Raw genomic sequence first — 25747 nt, forward strand, 5'->3', positions numbered from 1 at the left:
TTGCACTGGGGATCCAATGGCTTGTTTCGCGTGTCGTTCGGCATTCTGTCCGACATTTCGCCCCAGGTGCTGGAAGCTCCTTCAGGAACTGAAGTTGGTAATCTGAAGAAGCTCCCAGCAGCGTTGGTGGTGCGGTGGCAGTGGCAGTTGCGGTGGTGTGGTGATCGTGTGGCCATGGTGGTGGCGTTGGTGGTGGCTGGTGGTGGTAGTGGCCATATTGGAAGTGGTAGGGGTGGTGTGCAGCTATGGTCGTGGTGAAGGTGGTGATGGTGGTTTAAGTTGGTGGGTTTGGGGTAGTTGTGGCGATGGCAGTGACGTTGGTGGTGGTGCGGTGGCAGTGCAGTGGTGGTGGCGGTTGTGGTAGTAGTGATGAGGATGTGTGTAATAGTTTACGAGATCGTAAGTAAAATAATTTACAGCCCCTTTGTCGATCCGCTGATGGATGAATGCCCTCCCAGACCATGTCGGTCACGGGGGTTTTTGACCATACGACTGTGGGGTTGGGAGCCCAGGACCGTACAGATCGCATGCCACTGATGTGAGACATGGCTGGGTATCAGACTCGGGTCGCTGGGCCAATGCTACCATTCCCAATGGTAAATTACACTCTATCTCGGTACCATTCCCATAAGAACAGCATTTGCCAATAACACCCCCCATATCAAGTTGGGGTGGAGTGGTGGCGCAGTGTTTAGCGCACCCCTCTGTGAACCCGGTGACCTGAGTTCGATTCCTGACCACGGCCCACGTCAGTGGCGAGCGACATCTGAACCAGTCATGCACCCCCTCCACCTACCTCCCCCAGCCAACTATTACCAACCAATCTGCACTGGCCGGCATGGTGAAGTATGGTCAAACAACCCCCACAGTGGCTTGATGAAGTGCTGTAAGCTAACGTGAACTAGGAGGAGATGGGTTGACTGTACTCTGTGGAATGCGAGGCTATGGGTGGTGGGGTGGGTGATTCGGAGGCATATGAACTGAACCATGAAATTTCACCAGCCTCTCTCTATAAAAGATGAAGGCGCAGCCCTGCAAGTGCTTGCTCTCGCCACAGCTGGCAGAAAGACCTCCACTTGGAGGGAGGTCTAGAGTATTCCCTTCAGTGGGTATTTATTGCCGTCATTGTTAACTGGAATCAAGTCTGCATTAACTACATGTACAGCCTTTCTGTTTCTGGTGTAGGCCAATCAGTTTCAAAGACGGTGCATATATTATCAGAGCAATGTATGTTTGCATGTTTTGCCACAAGTACGTGTGGTTAATGCAGTGCTTGATTCCTTGCCAAAGGTATCTATTTGGTGTTTGAACATCTTAATACCTCCTGTTTTATTGCCAGAAAGGGTACAAACATGTGCTAATTTTTCATCCTTTGATATTGGCAAAAAAGGGACCCCATGTCAAGTCCAGTTTGCTCCCCGTTACAGCTACGTGGCAGCAGCATTCAACCCACCTCATAGATGGGATGGATATTTATACAAACTACAATCATAGGGTTTTTCCTCTTTTTTCTGGCAACAAAACTGAAACCTTTTTTTACAAGGATTCATGTCTGCATTAACCACAATATCTGCAGTCAAAATGCAAACAAAAAACATACTATGATAATATATGCATTGTCCTTGAAACTGATTGGTCCACACCAAGGGACGGCTTTCTTTTGAGCCTCGACCCAATTGGTGCTCGACCAGATAACGCCAAAAAAAAAAGGTTTCAGTTTTGTTGCCAAAAAAAGGGGAAAAACCCTATTATTACATTTTGGTACTGGCAAAGGAGGTCTAATGATGAAACTACAATCACTAATAAGATGCCATTGCATGGCTCACCTGAATCCCTTGTTAGCCCAAACAATCCATAGCTACGAGTAAGGTACTTACTATATTCATATGCCTACTTAAAAACTGGCAATTGGAATGTTTTTTTTATTTAATTCTCATCAGGCCCCACGGCGTAAAGTGCGGTCCTCCAGCTCTTGTTATCTACTCCGTCTATCTGAGCTCTCTACTTGTGTTGCTCTGAAGAAGACCCATTGCACAAAACGTTGCCTATTATATAACTTTTATTCTTTTAAGCCGCAAAACGGTGTAATTGACGAACGCGTCGAGTTTGTGTTGATGTTAATCGTGCTCGTGCACCTCCTTTCCAATGCAAGCAGCAGCCGGCAGCAGCAAAGGATTGGCCTGGTTGAAAATGTTTAGGCCAAGGGGGTTGTTTTTTTTACTTAACTTACCTCCGTCACAAACATCATTGTCCGTACCCAGCTCATCATTGATACCGCAGACCCCTCTGGCCCTTTCCGGACAGAATGAGTCATTATACAGCTCTGTATTGACTACGGAAATGACTCACGCTTGCTGGTGTGACTGACCAACCAATCAACCCCTGATTGACTCATAGACGGTCAGTTTTTTGTAACCTTTTAGCAAACAGCTGGCTGTCGACTGTGGGCTGTTTCGCAAAGTATTAGTGCTGTAGGTTTGCAGTTTTGGGCGCCACGGTGGCTAGATGTTAATTGCCTCGCTTGGTATACAGGAGATCATGGGTTCGATCCCGACCTTGACGGTTGCTGTTTGTGGAGTTTGCATATTCTCTCTTCCCGTGGTCATGTGGATTTTTCTCCGAATCCTCTGGTTTTTCCCTCAACATTTAGAAACATGAGTTTTAGAGTACTGTATTTGGCTGCTGTAAATTTCCACATGGTGATAAGCCACTTCGTTGAGCTTTCATTTGTGGCCAGATGGCTTCTGAAAAAGAGCTATACAGCTCAGTGGGCCTTACATGGTAAAACAAAAATAGTTGATTAATGGTTCATTAGTTTGGTTTGCTGTTCTTGAATTTTATTCCCAAACATCGGTGGCGAGTGATATCTAAACCGGGCCTACCTTAGAACTTACTTAAATGAGTACCTGGTGTACGGTGTTTAAACATCATCAACGGACTGGAGAGACAAAAGCTGTGGTGGTGGTGGTTGGTCGTGCCCGCAGCCACCAGCCACCTCCTGCAGCATGCCGGCCTTCTGATTAAGTGCTCGCTGACGGCGAGTGGTAAGTCAGCGGTTTGAGCACTGAGCTCTGGACCTGACGACAGCCTGAGTTAAATTCCCAGCCAAGGCTGACCATGGTGGCGAGTGATATCATACAGCAGTGGATTGTGAAAGGCCTGTCAGATTACAAGGTGCTCTGGGAAATTAGCACACACCCTAATGTTGTGTCTGGCGTCAACGATGTGATACAAATGTGGTCAAACAAAGACAAAGATTATTGCCTCGACGGACGTTTTGGGGCAAGTGCTGTTTAGAGACCACTGATACCGGATGATAACACGCACCCAAACGTACGCTTTGAAAATACACTACAGGGTAAAATGTGCGTCACGAACCTTAAAATACAGTAAAACTTGTTATTATTTTGCCACATACCCATGAGGTGCACAGGGCCCAGCAAGGGATGGTGGATTCCAAAGGCAGCGACGCGTGCAGTCAACATTCGCCCTTGTCATCGTTTGGGGTTTAGGGAATGGACTTTGCTCTAATAGTTCACATTTTTTTGCTTTGCCGTTGTTTGAACTACTCCGCTTTACTGAGCGCGTGCGTGTATGCGTGCGTACTTGCACTCGACAGCGAGCGAGCGGCGAGCCCGCTGGCCCCTGACGAAGCATCCCGGGCTCGTGCGACGGGTTACGCCGTACGAGACGCGTTCCCGACATTAGGACGAATGCGGAAAAGAAAATAAAAAAGGGATAAAAATCTTGCCAAGGTGTTTCTGCGACAATTCGGCCGACCGATTGCTACCGCGACGTCACGGCCACGCTTTCTGGCCCTAAAGTGGCGTTGCCGCCTGCCGCCAACGGGCGACTGTCACTTTTGTTGGCACGGCGACGCGTTAAGTTATTACATGATTTAGTTTATTAAACAGGCCAACATGTGGAACCACGATACCTTGCCGATCTCGTCAAGGAGAATAAAATTATCGCGAGAAACTGCGGTCATGCATCCTCGCAGCGGCTTTTGGCTGGCCGTGCAGCAAAGTCGGTCAAGGTGCAACATTCGGACGATTCAAACAATGTGAGGTCACAGGAAGTGATATCGATTCCACGATGTTATTTGCGATCTCTTCCGGCCAAAAGTGACGTTACGGTGGCTTTCGTCAGCGTGTTAATTTTGTACGCTTATGGAGATTATGTAAAAAAAATAATCTTAAAATAATTCCCCCAAAATTGTGGGATTTGTATTAAGGTTCGCATGAAAATGTGAGGCACAGGGGTCACGGTGTTATGCACTCTCAGTGGCAGCGTTGGCTAGCCTTACTCACAGTCAGAGTTGCTGTAGCCCGGCTGATTGTCAGTGTCTGCTGATGCCCCCCCCCGCCCCCATACTTCACCGTCTGTCGCCTCTCCTCCCTCTCTGTCTGTCCAGGGTGCATGCGTGGGGGGCAGAAGTTCCCACCCGGCAGCCGGTACCGCGACAACTGCAACCTGTGGTGAGTTGACACGCGGTGGAACATGAGTGTCATACACGTACGTGTGTGTATGTAACACGTGTGTAATGCATGCGTACCATGTGTGCGTAACATGCACGTGTGTACCACGTGTGTAGCACGTGTATAGCACGCACGTGTCATGTGCACCACGCGCGTATCGCACGTGTTATACGTGTGTGCGTCGTATGTTACGCACGTACGGCACGTGTGTAACGCGCTCGTCATGTGTGCGTCGCATGTAACACGCGTGTCACGTGGGTGTGTGTGTAATGTGTGTGGAGTGGTGGCAACCTGAGTTCGGCTTCCCACTCACGGCCAAAATCGGTGGCGGATGCAATCAGGATCGGTCCCGGGTGCCACCGCAAGATTGACTCGGCCTTAAAAAAATTATTACCCAGTGCGGCACGTACAGCATCAGTATTGGAGAGACAAAGTTGGCTGGGGCATGGCGCTGGCCTCACCCAAACCTCATGCCGACCTAAACAGGTGCTCGCTAACAGCTCTTGCCCCAGTCTGTTAAAGGTTGCACGGGGGATCTTTGTCTTTGTGTGTAGTGTGTGCGAGCAGGACGCGTGGTCATGCGAGCAGAACCCGTGCCTTGTGAGGCCAGAGCTCATCGCACGCGTGAACCATGGACCGTATGGGTATGCACCCACTACGTGCACTGTACACACCTGTGGTGTCACAGCACCTCGACTGATGTCCGTCCTTCAGGGCACGATCGCAATCGTCACATCGCGTGCACAGGAAGCGACTTTTCTTCTGAACCCCCTGCGGGCGCGAGAGGCACTGCCGTTCACGAAGATGTCAAACGCGTTGAATCGTTTTTTTAATCGGATCGCTGTGTGTGGCAAGCGTGTTCAACCATTGCACCCCTAACCCTAGACCAACCACAACTCTGACTCTTAACTCCAACCTTAACTCGAATCCCAAACCCTAACTCTGACCCTAACTCTAACCCCAGTGGCGGCTCGTGACAGGCCCACTAGGTGGGGCTGTTGTAAGTGACCTCTGAAAATATTGTGTTCTAAGGGGCCGTCCATAAATGACGTCACACACCTGGGGGCGGGGGGGTCAGACATTTGTGACGATGTGTGACGAGCGGGAAGGGTTGAGAAATGTGCCGTCACATCAAAATGCGCAACTTTAAATATACACAACACGTTCTACTTAATTAAAAATACTTTTTTAATAAATGTTTTCTCCTACAACATCAGAGTGCAGCGGCACATTAAATACGCACTACAATGACAATAGTTTAAAACGATTTGAAGCATTTTTTTTGGGGGGGGGGTTGGGGGGGGCAGAGCTTTGTTACGTCATATTTGAGTGGGGGGGGGTCTGAATTTTTGTGACGCTGTGTGACGATGGGGGAGGGGGGGGGTGTCAAAAATCGTCCAAAATCGCGTAATGTCATTTATGGACGGACCCTAATGAAGAAAAACCTTGTCATGTTTTTGGCCTTCCCAATGGTGAGGCATTTATTAACAATACGACACAAAACAGCAAAGCACTCAAATGCTGTTCCCGTGACCCTCAAGTCCACACTACATAACCCCTTTGATACTCACAAAAGCCTTGAGCGTGTAGGCCGTGAGGGGCCATCCATGTAGTACGTACGCGGGGAGGGGGGGAGGTTAACCCAAATGCGTAGCTTGCGTATGGGGGGTCTACTGACAATGTACGCATAGGAAACGGGGGGGGGGGGGGGGGGGAGCGGGTGAAGCCTCCATAATAATTTGTCTATATTGCCCTTCAAATGAGTTAGATAGTCCGGCGGTGGACTATCTGTTTGTGTGAACACGTTAATATTATTAATCCTTGATCGTTTCTGCGTGGATTAAATATCGGCCGTTCTAAAGAATTCGGGGGGGTGGGGGGGGAGTGGGGGTGGTGCGTCAGGCGTACGTACGCAGGTGGTGGGGGGGGGGGTAAAAAGTCCGCGTGCCTACAGGGAGGGCGGGATGGGTCAAATTTTGACAGATTTTTGAGTACCTCCTAAATCTTGATTTGAAGCTTTCGTGACTGCCGGAATCCATACTCTTTGGTTCTTTCGGTAAAGTCACGTCGGTATAAAATAAAATAAATCACGACGTTTCGGGCGCAACACAAGCAATCGTCCGTCGCGTCCTAAATGTGTGGCCCCTGACCGGCACAGTGCAAACTAGCGTTGTGACATCGTAATTACAGCTATGGGCACCTTTTCACCACCCTGAATGGGTCTCAAACGGCGTGGCTTTAACGGGAAGCTAATGGCAATGAATGAAGGGGGACATCTTTCACTCTGACGCCTTCACAGCTGCACCAAGACCTCCCGGAGGCACGAATCAGACTGTTGCAGTGGTTTCTAATGTGAACAACTTTAAATGTTATCTTCATTAGGCAATTCACGTTGAAAGAATCATATATCTTGTTAACGCAACAAAACAATTAATGGAAAAAGTATTTTTAATTAGAAATATAATTTCTCATCTCCAGCTGCTTGGTGGAGCAGCGGCCCAATGCCCTTCGTGGACGGACCGCGCCTTGCTAACGCTAACGCAATCCCCGACTCTCATCCCAACTCTATATCTAACCCAAAGCCTAACCCTAACTGTAACTCCAACTCATCCAAAACACCAATCCTAATTCTAGCCTTAACCCCAACTGTAACCCCAAACCTGGCTCGAACGCTAACCACGGCTCTAACTCTAACCCCTATCTCTGACTAATACTGGTAGGAAACGTAGTGGACTGGAAGCCCAACCGGGATTAATTCTCACAGGAGGCAGGGGATTAATTGTGTATGTCTGTGGATGTCTGTCCACGTGTATCCGGACACCCGGATATATAACAAATGCGCTCCTAGTGGGCATTGCTGGTAGGAAATATAGTGGACTGGAAGCCCAACCGGGATTAATTCTCACAGGAGGCAGGGGATTAATTGTGGATGTCTGTGGATGTCTGTCCACGTGTATCCGGACACCCGGATATATAAAAACATCGCCACCTAGCGCCCATTTATACTGGTACTGGTAGGAAACGTAGTGGACTGGAAGCCCAACCGGGATTAATTCTCACACGAGGCAGGGGATTCATTGTGTATGTCTGTGGATGTCTGTCCACGTGTATCCAGACATTCGGATATAAAAAAAATGAGAAGGGTGGGGCTGGGTGGAGAGGGGAGGGTAGGGAGGGGCTGGGTGGGGAGGGGCTGGGTGGGGAGGGGAGGGTGGGGAGGGCTTGGGTGGGGAGGGTGGGGCTGGGTGGGGGGTGGGAGGGGTGGGGCTGGGTTGGGTGGGGCTGGGTGGGGAGGGGCTGGTCACCCCGTGGTGCCCTTATAAAACTCAACGTTTAACCTACTCACGCCGGCTTGTACCCGCCCTCACAGTCGGGCATATTTGCGGAATACACCACGTGGTGCCGCCCTTGACCCTGGCCACTGACCGAGCAGCCAACGTTCCTACCAGCTCCCTCCGCAGGAATGTGTTTATAACCCTAAATCGAAAATGAACGCGAGCGCAACTACCTGTGTATGTTGAACTTCTTTCGCACCGTACGTAGCCAACCCTGCTAATCGTAAGCGCGAACCCATCTCCTACTCTATCCCTGACACTAAACCTAACTCTAAGCTTGACCTCAACTCTAACCCCTAACCCAGGGGTCGGTGGCTCTTCAAGGACAGCTTCGTGACGTTATTCATTAAGGGACCATCGTCTCGTACTCAAACGCGTTGCGGCACTTTAATTATTGAATTCGAAAAAAACATCTTTTCTTGTTATTTTGGTTGCCCTAACCCATAAACCCTCGCCCTGCCTGTCACCCCTTACAGGTGGACAGCCTCCAACTACACCTCGTTCTGGGGCATGTCCCTGGAGGACGGCATGTCCACCCGCCTGGGCACTGCCCAGCCTGACCCCGCCGTGCTGGCCATGACCTCTGTGCACGTACGCGCCTACACGAATACGCACGCGACTACACGAATACGCACGTGCCTACACGAATTCACACGCGCCCGTGTATGAATTTGTCTGTTGGTGTGTGTGTGTATATGTAGTGGGGAGCAGTAGTGTAGCGGTTAGCACACTGCGCTACATACCTGGCCACCCGAGTTCATTTCCCGCTCACGACCATTAACAGTGGTGAATATATGAACCAGTGCTGGGCGTCCCCTAGGTCGACTCAGCCTGGTGCGGCGTGTAATCATCGCCGCTCGGGAGACAAAGTCGGTCGGGCGTGGTGCTGGCCACCCATCTCCTCGTGTGCCGTGCCGGCCTTCATAGGTGTTCGCTAACAGCACTTGCCCCAAAAGTATATTATGCTTATATGGGGGTCTTTGTCTTTCTTTGTGTATACAAGTGGCCTGGGTATGTATCTGTATATGTGTTTGCGTATTCTACGTGGCCGGGAGTCAAAGCCATTTTCCATTCACCTTAGGGTGTGAGAGGGATGTCCTTTGGCCCCCACACTATATCACATATTTTTTGACCACGTAGCTTAAGCTTTTCATGGATGTACAAAGAGGAATTTCTATCTGACACAGATGCAATTGGAGACCGATAGATGCCTGCCTAGGTGTCGTCAAGGAATGGATGCTTATTGGTCAACCGTGTTATATATGCCAATTATCTGGTAATTACTGCTCACTCTGTCAGGGTCATCCAATGCCATAGGAACGCACTGTGTATGTGTGCGTGTTGTTTGATTTACGCTTGTTCACGCACAAAATATTCACCGAGGCTCGTGACTCTATTTTCAGAAGGGTCCTGCCACGTTTTTGCAGTGGTGGTGGGGACGGGGTCAATTGTTCTGCGTATAATCCCAATTGAGCAGTTTGCGGTGTCATTCTTTTTACATTTATTTATTCACATTTCCGACACACGGTACATTCCAACGATGTATATTTGTACATTGAACATCTTTCGCACCGTACCTAGGCAACCATGTTAATCGGAGGTGTGGGGGAAGGACGACAAACTAAACACAAAAAGAAGTTCTAAAGAAATGAGGTCTGACCCAAGCAGTCCTTGTGCACACCTTGGCAGCGAGGTACTTGGCTGGGCGCCACAGTGACGAGGTGTGAACTCCCTCGCCTGGTACATAGGAGGTTGTGGGTTCGATCCCGACCCTTAACACCTGTATATTTGGAGTTTGCATGGTCTCCCCGTGGTGGTGTGGATATTTCTCTGGGTCGTGTCCTCCAGTTTTTCACTCCACATTTTACAAACATGCTTTGAGAGTATTTGGCGGCTATAAATTTCCACGCGATAAGCCACTTCGTTGAGCTATCATTTGTAGCCAGGTCGTTTCTGAAAAAGAGCTACGTAGCTAGGTGGGCCTTACCTGGTAAAATAATTTAGTTTGCAGTTCCGATGACCCCTAGAAAGGGTGAAACCCACGTTTTTGTGTCGGGCAAACCAGTGTCTCCATCACACAACGGCAATCTGTTGCCACATTTACCGCTGCTGTACATAAATGGTCACGGGCATGGACTGTAAAAAAAAAAAATCTGCAAGTCCTTACAAGGCATCGTTGTGCCGCCGCTACTGCTGCGCACGAGCATTTTTAAATTACGACGGCAAAAGTTGACGCACAGCGCAGCTATGACGATGCCAGTGCCCCCAACGGGGAGACCCGAGGTCACCCGTGTGATGTGAACTGTGAATCTCACGGGGCCACTCTCGTGTGTAAATAAATGATGCTGTGATGTATATTTTTTTCGAGTCACAGAACCTCGTGTGAATGTCAGGGTCATCCTATGCCACAGGAACGCAGTGTGTATGTGTGCGTGTTGTTTGATTTACGCTTGTTCACGCACAAAAGATTCACCGAGGCTCGTGACTCTATTTTCAGAAGGGTCCTGCCACGTTTTTGCAGTGGTGGTGGGGACGGGGTTAATTGTTCTGCGTATAATCCCAATTGAGCAGTTTGCGGTGTCATTCTTTTTACATTTATTTATTCACATTTCCGACACACGGTACATTCCAACGATGTATGTTTGTACATTGAACATCTTTCGCACCTTAGGCAACCATGCTAATCGGAGGTGTGGCGGAAGGACGACAAACTAAACACAAAAAGTTCTAAAGAAATTAGTTTTTTATTTAAATGATTAAAAAGTGCATCGCTCCAGTGGCTTCCTAATATCGGAATGAAAAAAAAAAACGATACACACACTGCCCGGCGTTACGGGTCACGTACATTCTTATTTACACGGCCTATCGCTGGGATTAAAAAAAAAAATGTGGCAAATTTGGATAATGACGCAGTTTCACAATGGCCTGTGAGTGACGTTATGGGATACGTTCATTGTGAGGCGGACGGCACGCAGTATTTTCACGGTCGATACGCCCGCAGCGGTAAACGAGTCGGCCGCAGGGTTCCAACCACGAGCCTCTGTGACGAGCGGCGAATGTGCCATTGCCGGACCACGTCACCGTCCTTGCGCATGTGTAAGTGGTGTGGGTGTGTTCATGTTCGTGTTTGTGTGTGCGTGTGCGGGCATAGTGTAGTGGTTGGCGCTCTGCTCTACGAACCCGGCGACCCGAGTTCGATTCCCGCTCACGACCACCGAAACTGGTGATGTTTATCTGGGCTGGTCCAGATATAATCATCAGCCTCAAATGAGTACCTTGGTGCAATGTGTGAACATCACTACTGGGGGGACAGAGGCGGCCAGGCGTGGTGCCGGCCACCCACTCCCTCATGTGCCGTGCTAGCCTTCATTGGTGGTCGCTAACAGCACTTTCCTAAACTGTCTGTTAAGACTATACGGGACATCTTTGTCTTTGCGTGTGTTATGGGGAGCGGTTGTGTAGTGCTGCGCTACTGAACCAGACGACCCGACTTCGATTCCGTCTCATGACCAACAACAGTGGCAGATATCTGAACCGGTCCTGGACCTCCCTTAGGTCGGCTCGGCCTTAAATGAGTACCTGGTACAGCGTGTACGTCAGTTTGTGCCGTTTAAATTTGTACCATCGTGTCGTGTTGCATGGGGCTGCGCAGGTGCCCATGCGAGACGGTGATTTCTTGCCGGATGAGTTTGACTCCCGGGTCAGGTGGCCTGGACTCATCCACGCGCCTGAAGACCAGGGCAACTGCGCCGCGTCATGGGCCTTTTCCACCGCGGGTAACACGCGTGTGTGTGGCATGTGTGTAACATGCGGGTAACATGCTTTGTGTGTGGCATGCTTGACATGCGGTTAACGCGCGGGTAACACGCATCGCGTTCATGATCGTCTTCTGGAAGACGGTAGCTCTCCACTTGCAATGCCGCAATGCCCTTATTTCTAAACACAACGTTCAAAAACAAAAAAATGACTCCAACGTTCGGGGGCGGTGTGTTTCACTTTCCGGAGCGTCTTTTAAACCCGGCGAACACGGCTAGGCGGGTCAAAGGGACCACCAGCGAGCGAGTGACCGCTGTGTTGAATCATTCACCAACCCAACGCGAATGTACTGCGAACGTAGCGCGAACGTAACGTGGACGTAACGAGAGCGTAAAGAGAACATAACACGGACGTAACGCGAACCTCACCAGACGTAACGCGGAAGTATCGTGAACGACGACACGAACGTAATGCGTGCGTAACGCTCGCGTGTGCCTCTCCCGCCCGTGCAGCCGTGGCCTCGGACCGCCTCTCCATCCAGACCCTGGGCCGCGTGCGTCACGGCCTCTCCCCGCAGCAGCTGCTGTCCTGCGACCCCCAGGGCTCGCACCCGGGTTGGAGGCCCGCTCAGGGGGCCGCCGGGGGTTGCCGTGACGGGAGGCTGGACCGTGCCTGGTGGTACCTGCGCCACGCTGGGTGAGTCCCACCCTCCCACCACCTCCTTAATTTATTTCCAGTGTGGGTGTGCGTCTTTGCCCTTGCAAACATCGTCACTTGGGGAGACAAAGGCGGCCGGGCGTGGTGCTGGCCACCCACCCCCTCGTGCACTTTGCCGGCCTTTATTGGTGCTCGCTAACAGCACTTGCCCCAACAGTCTGTTTAAGGCTATACGGGGGAATCTTTGTCTTTGTTTTTTGGGTGTGTTTGTTTGTTTGTGCATGTGTACACGTGTGTGTGTGTTCGGGTTGTGTTGTGTGACGTTCGACGTTTCGCGCCGCGAGCTTCTTCAGGAACTGAATTCAGTTCATGAAGAATTCCGCTTTCCTCCCACACTGAGACAAACGCGCAGTTCGTCAAATTCCATGGCCAAACATCTCAATGTGGCAGGGCTCTCCCGTAAAAAGGTCTTGAGATGCGGGATTTCCCAAATAAATTAAGGACACCGTTATAATTAGGTGAATACTGCATTGATTAAACATCGTGTGTGACGTGTGGTATGGTGTGATGAACCATGATGCTGTGTGTGGTGTGTGCAGGGTTGTGACGGACGAGTGCTACCCACTTGGGGGGGGAGACCAACAGCTGCAGTGCATGATGGGAAGCCGGAGGTCAGGCCGGGGTCGTCGCGAGGCCACGCGCCCGTGCCCCAACCCCAGCGCCAACGACAACCGCATCTTCCAGTGCGGTCCGCCGTACCGCATCGCCACGGACGTGAGGACCGCACCACACGGCATCACACCGCACGGCACCACACTACACCAGTGGTTCTCAACTGGGGGTACGCGGACCCCTGGGGGTATGTGGCAATATCCCAGGGGTTACGTGAGGTTATTTATAAACATCTCTCTCGCTGTTTCAGCAGTTCCACTGCTGGATTATTTTTTTCCCGCCAGAGGACGACCGCTTGTGTTGAGATCGAAACGTCGTGATTGATTATTTTTGGTTTTAATTTATTTTCTACCCTCATGACTTTACCGAAAGCACCAAAGAGTATTTATAAATGTGTCGAATTATATCAGAAATGAGTCAGTGGAAACTCACGTATGAATCTGCCAATGTAAAATAACTACGACAAAATGTAAAGCCATACGGTAACCTAGAACAATACAGAAGACCTTTCTAGATTCAACAATCGTAAACAGTGTGGTTTCCAAGAGTAACCGGTGAGCGTGGACAAATGATGTCATGCGTGCAGAGCGTCCGTTGATTTTTTTTTTCGCTTGCAGTTACGAGCGAGTAAGCATGCCTCACAAAATAGAACATTTGGTTAAAATATGAATTCTCATCATACATTTTTTTCTCAGAACCATGTTGGGTCAGGCAAGGGGGTATAACTCGGTTTAAACAAATTCAACAAGGGGGGTAACACACAGGAAGTCCGAAAAAGTTGAGAACCACTGCACTTCACTGACAACGCACCACGTCACACCACAATCACATCTTCCAGTGCGGTCCACCGTACCGCATCGGCACGGATGTGAGCACCGCACTGCATCACATCGCACCGCACCACACTAACAATGCATCACGTCACACCACAACTGCATCTTCCAGTGCGGTCGCCCGAACAATAATCAGAGCTTATGTGAGAACCGCACCGCGCCACACTGAACCGTCCCACACCCCAAATGGACTTCATCAGACCGCATTGCACTGCGCCACTCGCCACACTGTTCCACAGCCACTCACTACCACGCATCACCGCACTGTGCCACGTGAGTCACACCGCGCCACTCGCCACACACCACTGCGCTATAACACACCACAGTACTACGCAAGTCACCAGACGACTCATCGCACCGGCACTCCTTGGTGTGTGTGTGTGTGCGCATGTAGGAGATGGCCATCATGAAGGAGATCATGATGAACGGCCCAGTGCAAGGTGAGTGACGAGGAGGAGGTGTTTGTCTGCATTTGTGTGTGGGGAGCGGTAGTGTAGCGGTTAGCGTGCTGCGATACAAACCCGGCCACCCGAGTTCGATTCCCGCTCACGGCCACCAACACCGGTGACAAATATCTAAACCGGTCCTGAGCCTCCCCTAGGTCGACTCAGCCTCAAATTAATACCTGTTGCGGTGTGCAGTAAACATCGCCACTGGGGAGACAAAGGCGGGCGAGCGTGGTGCTGGCCACCCACCCCCTCGTGTGCCATGCCGGCCTTCATAGGTGCTCGCTAACAGCACTTGCCCCAACAGTTTATTAAGGCTATATGGGGGATTTTTGTCTCTGTGAGTTTGTGTGTGTTCGTCGCGACATGTGACCACGTTTGTGCAATCCCTGTTTGTCTCTGTGTTCTTTATCTGTGTTGCTGCTTTTTGTGTTCAGTTTGTTGTTTCCCCTGCACCTCCGAATTAGCACGGTTGGCTACACACGTACATATGTTGCTGTTTAATGTCTGTGTAGTGTATCCCTGGTTGTGCCTTGTCTCTATCTATGTGTTGCGTGTCTCCTCTGCGTGATACCAGCGCTGATGGAGATACACGAGGACCTGTTTGTGTACTCGCGGGGCGTGTACTCGCACACGGACGCGGCGGCCTTGGATCCGCCGCACTACCGGCGTCACGGGATGCACTCCGTGCGCATCGTCGGGTGCGTGGAACCATCATCACCATCATCACCAGCACCACCATCATCAGCACTATTATCATCCTCAACAACACGGTCACCATCACAACCGGTACCATCACCACCAACTTCATCATAATCATCACCGGCTTCATCACAACCAACATCAACATCATCAACACCATCAACACCATCATCAACATCACCACCGGCACCATGACCACCATCATCAACATCATAACCGGCACCATCACCGCCAACTTCATTATCATCACCACCGGCTTCATCACAAGCGTCATCAGCATCATCACCCGCACCATCACCACCATTATCAACATCATCACCATCATCATCAACATTATCACCATCATGGGCACCATCACAACCGCCACCACCAACTTCATCATCATCACTGGCTCCGTCCCCAGCATTATTAACATCACCACCATCATCACTATCACTAGCATCACCACCATCATCAACATTATCGCCATCATCACCATCAATGGCACCATCACTGGCAGCATCACTACCATCATCAACCTCACCGGTAATATCACCGGCACCACCACCACCTTCGCCACCTTTGCCATCATCACTGTCATACACATCACCAGCTGGGGTTGGTGGACTCGGAGGGGCATGGGAGACTTGCAAAGCCACTTGTCAGGCCAGACTCCCAATGATGATCGTGCTTTTCGGGACATCCACCACTGACTACCAAGGCGGCGCCTGTAGGGGGCAGTGCAGTACAGCAAATCGATTTCTGACCCAGAAAGGTGGTTCCTGTCGCGCACCCTTTAACGGCATTCAAGGCTCTCCACTCGTATGCGCGGGGTTTCTCCGGGCACTCTGTTCAAGTCCCACACTAAGCGACAAACGCTCGTGAACAAATTAATTGGGGCGCCACGGTAGCGAGATGTTAACTACCTAGCCTTGTATCCAGGGGGTCATGGGTTCGATCCCGACGCCTATATATTTGAAGTTTGCGTGTCCCTCTCCGTGGTTGGGTGGATTTTTCTCCGGCTCCTCTGGTTTTTCCTCTCCACGTTTGCAATCGACATCACGCGTGTTAGAGTATTTTGCTACTACAAATTTCCCCGTGATGATAAGCCACTTCGTTGAGCTATCATTTGTGATAGCCAGGTCGCTTCTGAAAAAGAGCCATGTATAGCTCAGTGGGGCCTTACCTGGTAAAATAAAGCATTTAATAGTTTATAGAAGCGTAATGATGACCGGCATCTCCATGACTGGCGTCTCCCTCCCGCCTTCTCGGTCGCAGGTGGGGCACGGAACGGACTCCGCACGGAAACGACACCAAGTACTGGGTGAGTGGATGTGACGATGACGCGCCCCCGATGATGTCCCCCGCACCAGTCACTGTCGCGCTAATTTACCTCCCAAAATTAGCGACGGAAACCTCCGTATCTGTCAACTGTTTTTTGTTATTTTAGTTTTATTCCAACAATTCAACTGTCAGCAGTATTTCAGTGTTCAGTTTTTCATTTTATTTATTTCGGTATAGCCCCGTGAGCCCATTCGGCTCTTGAATCGGGTGCAAACACAAGAAACAAAAAAATGAAAACACGAACAAGAAAAACATCTTAAAGTGACTTATGTGACTGTGCAAACAGAAAATCCATGAAAAAAACCAGCAAAATATTCCTGAAAAAAAGCACCGTACACCAACGCTGTGTGCAAAAAATCCCAGCGGGATGCAAGTCAAACAACAACAACAAGAAAACTTAGATTAAGGCCATCGGTCTAACTCCGTACTACAACAAAACAAACATGTCCAAACCAAAAACGTTTTCGAAATCACCAAAAAATACAGCCATAATTGCAACGTAACAGTGATCACAGGGACTGACCGAATTTTTACAATAAACTACATAAATAACATGTAACACCAAATCCTAGAGAGCCATAGTTGGCTGCATGAGTTACTCCATAACAACAGAAGCATCAGTCGGAGTATCAAATTTTTCAATGCACCTTTTAAGATCAGCACGCTAAATCAAAATACAGATAATACTTTGCAGCGACATCCGGAGCGAAACATTTTATTTTATTTTACGCCAATGAATAGCAGTGGGCAGCTAGGGGTGTACAACTCCTCTAGAGCAGTTTTGAGAGAAGATCTCATTGGTAGCGATTCAAGTTGCAGTTTATTGGCAATAGCATTCCAGACCCTGGGGGCATCAATAGCAAGGCCCTTCCTCCAGTTTTTGTACGGCAATAGGGAATGTGAAGCTGGTAAATGAGCGAAGACCTGAGGTCAAATTTGTTCTTTGAAACAGAGAGGAGATCCAGCAGGTAGTCTGCGGATTTTTTGTAAGTACATCGTGAATAAATAAGATCTGGTGCACAAGCCGTCGAACATTAAGAGATGTTAAGTTTAACCCAATGTAGAGATCACAGTGGTGAGTCCTATATGGGCAGTTCAATGTAAATATTAAGGCCGAGTGATAGATGGAATCAAGCTTCTTCAGTGCAGTACTTGGGGCTGATTTATACACGATGTCACAGTAGTCAAGTAGAGGCAGTATGGTAGCTTTTATCAATTCAAAATGGAACATTGGGGGGAGAAGCAGTGCTTGTGTCGATACAGAAAACCAATTTTTATTTTTGTCTTTTTACCAATATAATCAATGTGATCTTCAAAATTCAGTTTTGAATCCAGGATGACCCCAAGATACTTATAGATCTTGACTTGCTCTATTTGATAATTATTTAAGGAATATAATTGGGGAAAAATAACTTCCTGTTTTAGTCCTGGTGAGAAGCATAGCACCTTGGTTTTGGAGGTATTCAGGACTAGTTTAAGAGCAGCTAGCTGATGTTGTAGTTTGTTGAAATCACCCTGTAGCTTAGCAATCACGTCATCCGGAGAGCGGCCAGCAGTAATCAGTATCGTGTCATCTGCAAAAAGATTTACCCTGGAATAATCCAGGTCAGTGCCCAAGTCATTGACATAAAGAGAGAACAAGAGGGGGCCGAGGATGGAACCCTGTGGAACCTCTTTTGTTATCTTAACACTTTTTGACCTCCAACCATCTGTGAATACAGTTTGGGTGCGAGAAAAGAGGTAATTTTGTAACCATTTTACTGCATTTTCAGAAAAACCGAGGCAACTTAGTTTACTAAGCAGGGTGTTGTGGTCTACTGTATCAAAAGCTTTGGACAGGTCTAGAAAAAGACAGGCACAGTACTACTTATTATCAAGGCAACTGTAAATGTGATTCAGAGAGTCTAATGCAGCAGATGTGGTGCTGTATTTTTTTCGGAACCCAGATTGTTTTAGATGTAGTAGATTGTTGGTGGACAGGAAACTGCTAATTTGGTAGGTCAATAATTTAAAAAAATCATCAACGGGGACAAAATTGAGATAGGTCGATAGTTATTTGGATCATCTTTAGGGCCCCCTTTGTGAAGTGGATGGACATAGGATTGTTTAAGATGTAGTAGATTGTTGGTGGACAGGAAACTGCTAATTTGGTAGGTCAATAATTTTTCAAAAATTTTCATCAACGGGGACAAATTTGAGATAGGTCGGTAGTTATTTGGATCATCTTTAGGGCCCCCTTTGTGAAGTGGACGGACATAGGAATGTTTCCATTCTAGAGGAACTGATGCGTCTTTGATGGACAGGTTGAAAATAAGTAGCAGAACATACGTGCCAACAAAGACAATTTATTTTGATAAGTTCTGTGAAAAACAAGCTACTATTGGCCAAAACTTATTACATTATCTATCGAAATTGAAAGAAATAAAAATAATTTTAACCGTTCGGATAGCTACCGATTTAGTGCTGCGTGGAAGCGAATCATCAAATAATACATTGTTTAAATGCATGCCTATACAGGCCACCATACTTCAATAGGGATTACCGTTGGTACGGCTATTTTAATACACAATGAACAGGAAGGACAAATCAATGGGTTCGCATAATGCGCATGCATAATGTAGTTGCCTCATTAATCCCCTCCCCCCTACTTTGCGCTAGAGCGCAGAAGCGTGGTCACCACGTCTACGCCTCTATATAAGGAACGAAACAGGTGGAGGACTTCTCCACAAATCTGGCTGTCGCCTGAAGAAGCTAGTTGTAATTACTGGCGAAACGTCGTACTCAGATTGTAAATGTTGTGGCTTGGCTCTCCAACACACTTGGTGTGCTGTACTAGTGACCAACTGGCATATTCTGTTTACGTGACAACCCTTACTAGATGGCTGTGTCGGGTGATGTTGGGTTTTAACGACACATTTATACATTTACGTGATCTAACCCCAAAAAAAACTCTATTATGAAATCAATTGGTGCTGCTGTTGCGTTGGCGGTTGGTACACGAGCACAATTCACGAGAGAGAAAAAAACACAACGCATTCGGGCACTTTCCAGTGGCAGGTGTCCCATGTGTGACGCACGGTGACTCGGCACCTGGCCTGCAAGTGGCTGTTAGTCTGCCAGTAAGGGGCGGGGGGGGGGGGCATGATTGCCGCTGCATAATCCCGATTGAGTATTTTGCGGTATGGTTTTTCAAGTATGGAAAATTTGGCCAATTCGTTCCGAACGACGTCACACGGTGGGACGTTTCAAGACCGCTGCATCGTATTTTTTTACGGCCAGTGCACAAACGCAGTATTAACCAGGGTGGCCTGCTGGATCCGAACTGCGAACGTCTGCAACAAGTGACAAAAGCGCTACCGCTGGGTCACGTCGTTTACTTGTTAATCTACATGGGTACGTTGAACTTCTTACGCACCGTACATAGTCAACTGTGCTAATCGGAGGAGTAGGGCTAAGGACAACAAACTAAACACAAAAAGCAGTTCTAAATAAATAATCTAAACTATAAACTATTCGTATTTTACCAAGAAAGGCCTACTGACCTATGTAGCTCTTTTTCAGAAGCGACGTGGCCACAAATGATAGCTCAACGAAGTGGCTTATCGTGTAGAAATTTATAGCAGCCAGATACTCTAAACGCGTGATGTTGATTCTAAATGTGTAGGGGAAAACCGGAAGACACGGAGAAAAATCCACGTAACCAAGGGGAGAACATGCAAACTCCAAATATCCAGGTGTCAGGTTTGGGATCAAACCCACAACGTCCTGTATGCCAGGAGAGGTAGTTAACATTGCGCCACCGTGGATACCCAACGATCGAGGCTAAATCTACGGTGGGGCACTCCTCCGCCCTCGTCTCTTCCGTGTGCCCAGATCTGCGCCAACTCGTGGGGGCCGTGGTGGGGCGAGGAGGGGTTTGTGCGCGTGGCGCGCGGGCGCAACGAGTGCGGCGTGGAAGGGCTCGTGATGGGCGTGTGGGCCCGTGTAACCCCCGACATGATGGCCACCGCGCCCCACGCCCATCACCACCACCACCATCAGCAGCAGCAGCAGCAGGGTGACTATCAGCATGGCGGCCATGATCAGCAACATGGCCACCAGTATGGCCACTGACAACACCATCAGCAAGGCCACCGGTGTGGCCACCACTGGCAGCAACAGCCGTGTATCCACCAGTTTGACCACCAGTTTGGCGACCAACAACATCAGTCGTAGTTTTACCACCAACAGCGGGTGCCATCAGCAGTAACAACAGCAGAGGATTATCACCAACATGGACGCCATCAGCAGCAACAATATCAGCATGACCATCAACATGGCCACCAACAACAACACCGCTAGTGAGGCCACTGGTATGGCCACCAGCATGGCTCCGAGCAGCACTAACAACCGCGTGGCCGACAGTACGGCCACTACCAATGCCATCGGTCGCTGCGTGAACACCAACACGACTGCCATCAACACAGCCGCCATCAACAACAGCAGGATAACCACCGGCGTGGCCGCAACCACCAACAAGAACAACAGTAGGATCGTGATCACCAACAAGGCCACCACCAACAACACCACCATCATCACCACCAAGGCCACCGGCATGTGTGGCCACCACCAGCAGTGTGGCCACCACCAGCAGTGTAGCCACCACCAGCAGGATGGCCACCAGTGTGGCTACCACCACTAGCGTGGCCACCAGCATGACCACCAGCGTGGCTACCACCACCAGCATGGCTACCACCACCAGCATGGCTACCACCAACAGCGTGGCCACCACCAACAGCGTGGCCACGAGTAGAACAGTCACTCGCAGAGTACGTCCACGACCACCAACACAGCCACCGCCAGAGGATTGCGACGTTTCCCACTAGAGACCAAAACCCTGACGCATTTCTCGGGTTGGCACTAGATCTGTTATCGAAGCCGCGCGCGGTCTACTGCAATAAAGTTAAACACGGTAGCGGTAGCAGATCTCGGGCAAATCAGTTCCTGCTGCTGCCACCACCACCAGAAACACAGCTGCCAATTCCCAGACTGTCCAGGGTGGCAACCCCTGAAAAAAAAGCTGTCATCAACAAAATGACCACCAATGTCCTGACCACCAGCATGGCTTCCATTGGGATGACCACCAAGTTATATGTAGGTGTGTGTATGTCTGTGTTGGCCTTAACGTGCACATAGCCTGGCACAAGTGCCGTGGTGACGTCACCGCCACTTAGTGGTGAATGGCGGTTGTTGTTGTCAGTGCCGGACTAAGCTAGTGCGGGGCCTGTAGCATATGTTATAAAGGGGCCCTAAGTAAAAAAAACACGTAAATACTAAAACACATTTTTTTTACTTTTGCAGTAAAGTAATTGTATCTTTTTCATTTGCTATACAGCCAGATAATACGACAAATCGCTAAAGTTAAACACCCAGCCGTTCATAAACGTTGAAGGCAGTATAGTACTATAGTAATAGAGCAAGTGCAGAATCACTGAACCGGAATTGATTGCTTGAAAGCATTTAGCGTGGGTCCCTTGAAAGTGCGGGGCCCATAGCATATGTTACTTTTGCTAATAGGATAATCCGGCACTGGTTGTTGTTGTGTTGGACAATGCATGTATGTATGTACGTGTTATAGATGCTGCTACTCGCTAACAGCACTTGCCCCCAACAATCTGTTATGGCTATATATGTGTAGGGGGATTCTTTATCTTTGTCGGGGTGTACGAGAGAGCGGTGGCACAAGCGGCTATCACACTGCGCTGCAAACCCAGGACCCGAGTTCGATTCCAGGCCACGGCTAACGTTGGTGGCGAATATATAAACCCCGGTCGGTCCTGGGGTCCTCCGCTAAGTTGACTTGGCTTTAACTGAGCAGTGCCTGGTGCGGTGTGTAAACAGCACTGGGAAGACAAAAGCGGTCGGGGCATGGTTTTTGGCCACACCACGCCCTCATTTGTCGTTTCCGGCCTTAAGAGGTGCTCGCTAACAGCAATTGTCCTACCATGGCCAACGTTAGGCTCATATGGAGGATCTTTGTCCCTTTGGAGTTAATATACTGTATTGTGTCCGTGTGTGTTGGAGGGTGTGTCTGGCACGTCTCCTGTGTGTTTGTGTCATGCAGTGTTGGCATGATGATTTCAGCAATAACAATGCTAACTATATATAAGGTATATTTTCACTTTGTTTTTCGAGAATATTTGTAATATTTCACCGATGTTAAAGCCTCCTTTTTAACGTGTGCGCTCACGCCTAATTAAACCAATTAACGGTCACGTGGCATGACTCATCTCCTGGCACGCTCGCACCAGCTCGCGACACCTGCCTGAGGTGTGGCACACCACACACCCCCTATCATACACCTCACAAACACCTCACACACACCACACACCCCCTATCACACACCTCACACACACCTCACACACACCACACACTTGTACACCCCCCACTACACCACACACACACACACCACACACCCCCTATCACACACCTCACACACACACCACACACACACACCACACACTTGTACACCCCCCACTACACCACACACACACACACACCAAACACCCCCTACCACACACACATACACACCACACACTTGTACAACAATAACAACCGCCATTCACCACTAAGTGGCGGTGACGTCACCACGACGCTTGTGCCAGGCCATGTGCACCTTGAGGCCACGTGAAGTGTCGAACGCCCGCTGGCAGGAGGTCACGGGGCAGACCCAGGTGCCACGGGTCGACTGACTGAGATGACTGGCTGATGCACCACCTATGCACCACCTATGCCCCCTACTGTGCCAACTTGCTGTGCTTTAGCCATCTGGCGCTCCGCTCATTGTTGTGAGCATCACTCCTCCGCCCTCCGTTGTTGTTGGAGGGCGACTGCTTCCAACTGCCCAGTAGCGTCCTTCACAAGCCTCCTCCACTCCACAGAGGCTGATCTTGACACCGCTGGTACCAGTCATCGGCAAGTTCACTCAGCTCCACATCCTCCTCCTACCACATCACTCCATCTCTTCTCTAGCCCGTGCCGCACCCGTTTAACCCCCTCGATCCGGCCGAACTAAAGCTGTTTAGGCATGCCGTGGCTGGGCATGCGGGCTACATCACCCAGCCAACGCAACCTTGCCTGCCGGAGGAGCTCACTAATGGGACTTTGTGCAGATCTTTCAAGGATTTGTGAGCTCCTCACAATCCAGCTTGGTTAAACCCAGGATGGATCGTAGGCAGGCTAGCCTAAATGTTTCTAACCAGCGAAAATGTTCCATTAGGGGGATCCACGTTTCGCAAGCGGAGAGAAGGGAGGGCATAACCGTAGCCGAGAAGACCTGAAGCTTTGTGCGGAGCGACAGACCAGGTAGCTTCAACACAGCGTTATGCAACCGATAAAAAGATAATGCCGCTCGACTGATTCGGAGTGAGACCTCTGCTGTCAAACTGGAGCCGGTCATGAGCACACTGCCCAGGTATGGGAAACTCTCCACTCTCTCCACAATTGTCCCATCACCAATTGGGAGTTGTGGGGTGGAGTGTCTGATAGTACAAAATATCCAGGCAAGTGCTGATGGTAAAGCCCCACCTCTTAGTTGCAAGCTCCAGGTTCAGCAGCAGCACCTCCAACTCCTCTGAGTGAGCAGCGATTACCAAATCATCTGTATACATAACATGGTTGACCAATAGGGAGCCATCCCTTGGCCGCACCCGGACATCGATCAGCCTGCCATTGTATCTGTACCAGATGATACAGCAATCGAAGGCTTCACGAACTACATTGCCGAAATAGATGTTAAATAATGTGGGAGCCAGAGGATATCCCTGTCGCACCCCAAGGTGAACAGGGAATGGCTCCGACTCCCGGCCACGTAGTTTTACCCGGGCCCGCTCACCATCATGAAGGTCCTTAATGATCGTGAACAGAGGGTCAGGGACTCTGAAAGCACGAAGAACAACCCACAGCCCAGGCCTACTGATGGTATCATAGGCCTTAAACAGGTCAATAAAGCAGAGATGGAGGTCTTGTTGGAATTTCCTACACCTCTGCTGTAGCAGAAGGACAGAAAATATAGCATCTGTGCAGGACCGCCCTTTCCTGAAACCACATTGGGGCTCCGCAAGCCTCTCCTCAGCGTGCCTAGCAAGGCAATGTTCAATAATCCTTGCCAGGACCTTTCCCGGCACACCGAGGAGTGAGATGTCCCTGTAGTTGTTAGTCTGTGCGGTCCCACTTCTTGAAGAGGAGGACCACCAGCAATGGCAGAGCCGGGACGAGAGCAACCCCTCCAGCAATGAAAAATGATAGGAGTTGTTAGTAATAAGTAAGGACTTGTCCCTTGCTTTTTATTCGACGCGTGTGCGGCGATGGCACAGCCATCGATCGAGGGTCGAATTCGAACCGCGTTGTGTGATCGGCCTTCAGGGAAGTCATGGACTGTATACGCAACTGCGGACAATTCTGAGTCAAATTTTGATTTAAAGCTTTCGTGACTGCAGTAATTCATATTCTTAGTTTTTTCGGTAAAGTCACGTTGAAGAGAAACAACAGAATAACAATATATATATTTTGTTATTCTGTTGTTATTCTGTTGTTTCTCTTCAACGTGACTTTACCGAAAAAACTAAGAATAATAATAATAATTCTGAGTCACTTATAACTGCTTTGCCGCTACTTATTGCCAATTATGGACTCAGACTATTGTCCTATCATCTCATAGAGTCCCTGGCACGTAATAATATGCTACACAGTGGCAGTGGGGGTCGCAAAATGCCGATTTATTACTAATAAACCCCAATGATCCGATCGAAATTAGGGATTTAAATCGGATCATTGGGAGGGCACGTGCCACCCCACCCCCCACTGGCTCCGCCAGTGACCACCAGGGCATCTTTCCAATCTTGCGGAACCCATCCAGTGGTCCATACACACGTACACCCCCTATCACACACCATACACACACCACACACTCGTACACCCCCTATCACACACCACACACACTCGTACACCACACACTCCTGACCACACACCATACATACACACACCACACACCTACAGCTCCACCACCCCACACACAACCTCATCAAATAGGTATATTCACGCACCGTACACACTCCACACCAGACTCACTCCACAACATACACACCCCACAATACTACAGCTCCACCACACACACACACACACAGAACACACCCTACCTAATCTCGTGTTCTTCACTAATTTTTAGAGGTGGGGGGGGAACTTTTCGCCTATAAGACATCATCAGTGTGAGGGCCGCCACACATTTGAAACCATTTAGGGTTTGACAGCAGCAGCATGAGCGGTGTTTTCACATTTGTTGTGTACTGTGGGTCACTGCACGGCAGGGGCCACACTAAAGGCCACCAGGGGCCCCCAGGGGTCCCCAGTGGCCCGCGGGCCTTGCAATGAAGAACGCCGACCTAATTCAACAGCGATATGACACCACGTGACATACACCACATACCATGCTACAGCCACGTCACACCACACACCATGCTACAGCCACGTCACACCACACACCATGCTACAGCCAGATGACACCACTA

At 49.5% G+C, this 25747-nt stretch overlaps 1 protein-coding gene across 2 annotated transcripts in view; it reads left to right on the plus strand.

Annotated features, from left to right (window-relative positions):
* TINAGL1 (tubulointerstitial nephritis antigen like 1) overlaps positions 1-22456 on the plus strand; it is a 31788-nt gene extending 9332 nt beyond the window's left edge. For both annotated transcript variants that reach the window (XM_032970416.2, XM_076073810.1), the window contains exons 3-12: positions 4415-4478; positions 5033-5122; positions 8290-8404; positions 11466-11589; positions 12082-12265; positions 12826-13000; positions 14126-14171; positions 14755-14878; positions 16137-16182; positions 20076-22456. In XM_032970416.2, the coding sequence (XP_032826307.2) occupies positions 4415-4478; positions 5033-5122; positions 8290-8404; positions 11466-11589; positions 12082-12265; positions 12826-13000; positions 14126-14171; positions 14755-14878; positions 16137-16182; positions 20076-20315 (1208 nt within the window). In that variant the 3' untranslated portion in view covers positions 20316-22456. The remainder of the gene's footprint in view (positions 1-4414; positions 4479-5032; positions 5123-8289; positions 8405-11465; positions 11590-12081; positions 12266-12825; positions 13001-14125; positions 14172-14754; positions 14879-16136; positions 16183-20075) is intronic.
* The last annotated feature ends 3291 nt before the right edge of the window (positions 22457-25747 follow it).

The sequence above is a fragment of the Petromyzon marinus genome, chromosome 43 (genome assembly GCF_048934315.1).
Source record: "Petromyzon marinus isolate PM22_M1 ecotype Great Lakes invasive population chromosome 43, UKy_Petmar_22M1.pri1.0, whole genome shotgun sequence".
NCBI classification, from domain to species: Eukaryota; Metazoa; Chordata; class Hyperoartia; order Petromyzontiformes; family Petromyzontidae; genus Petromyzon; species Petromyzon marinus.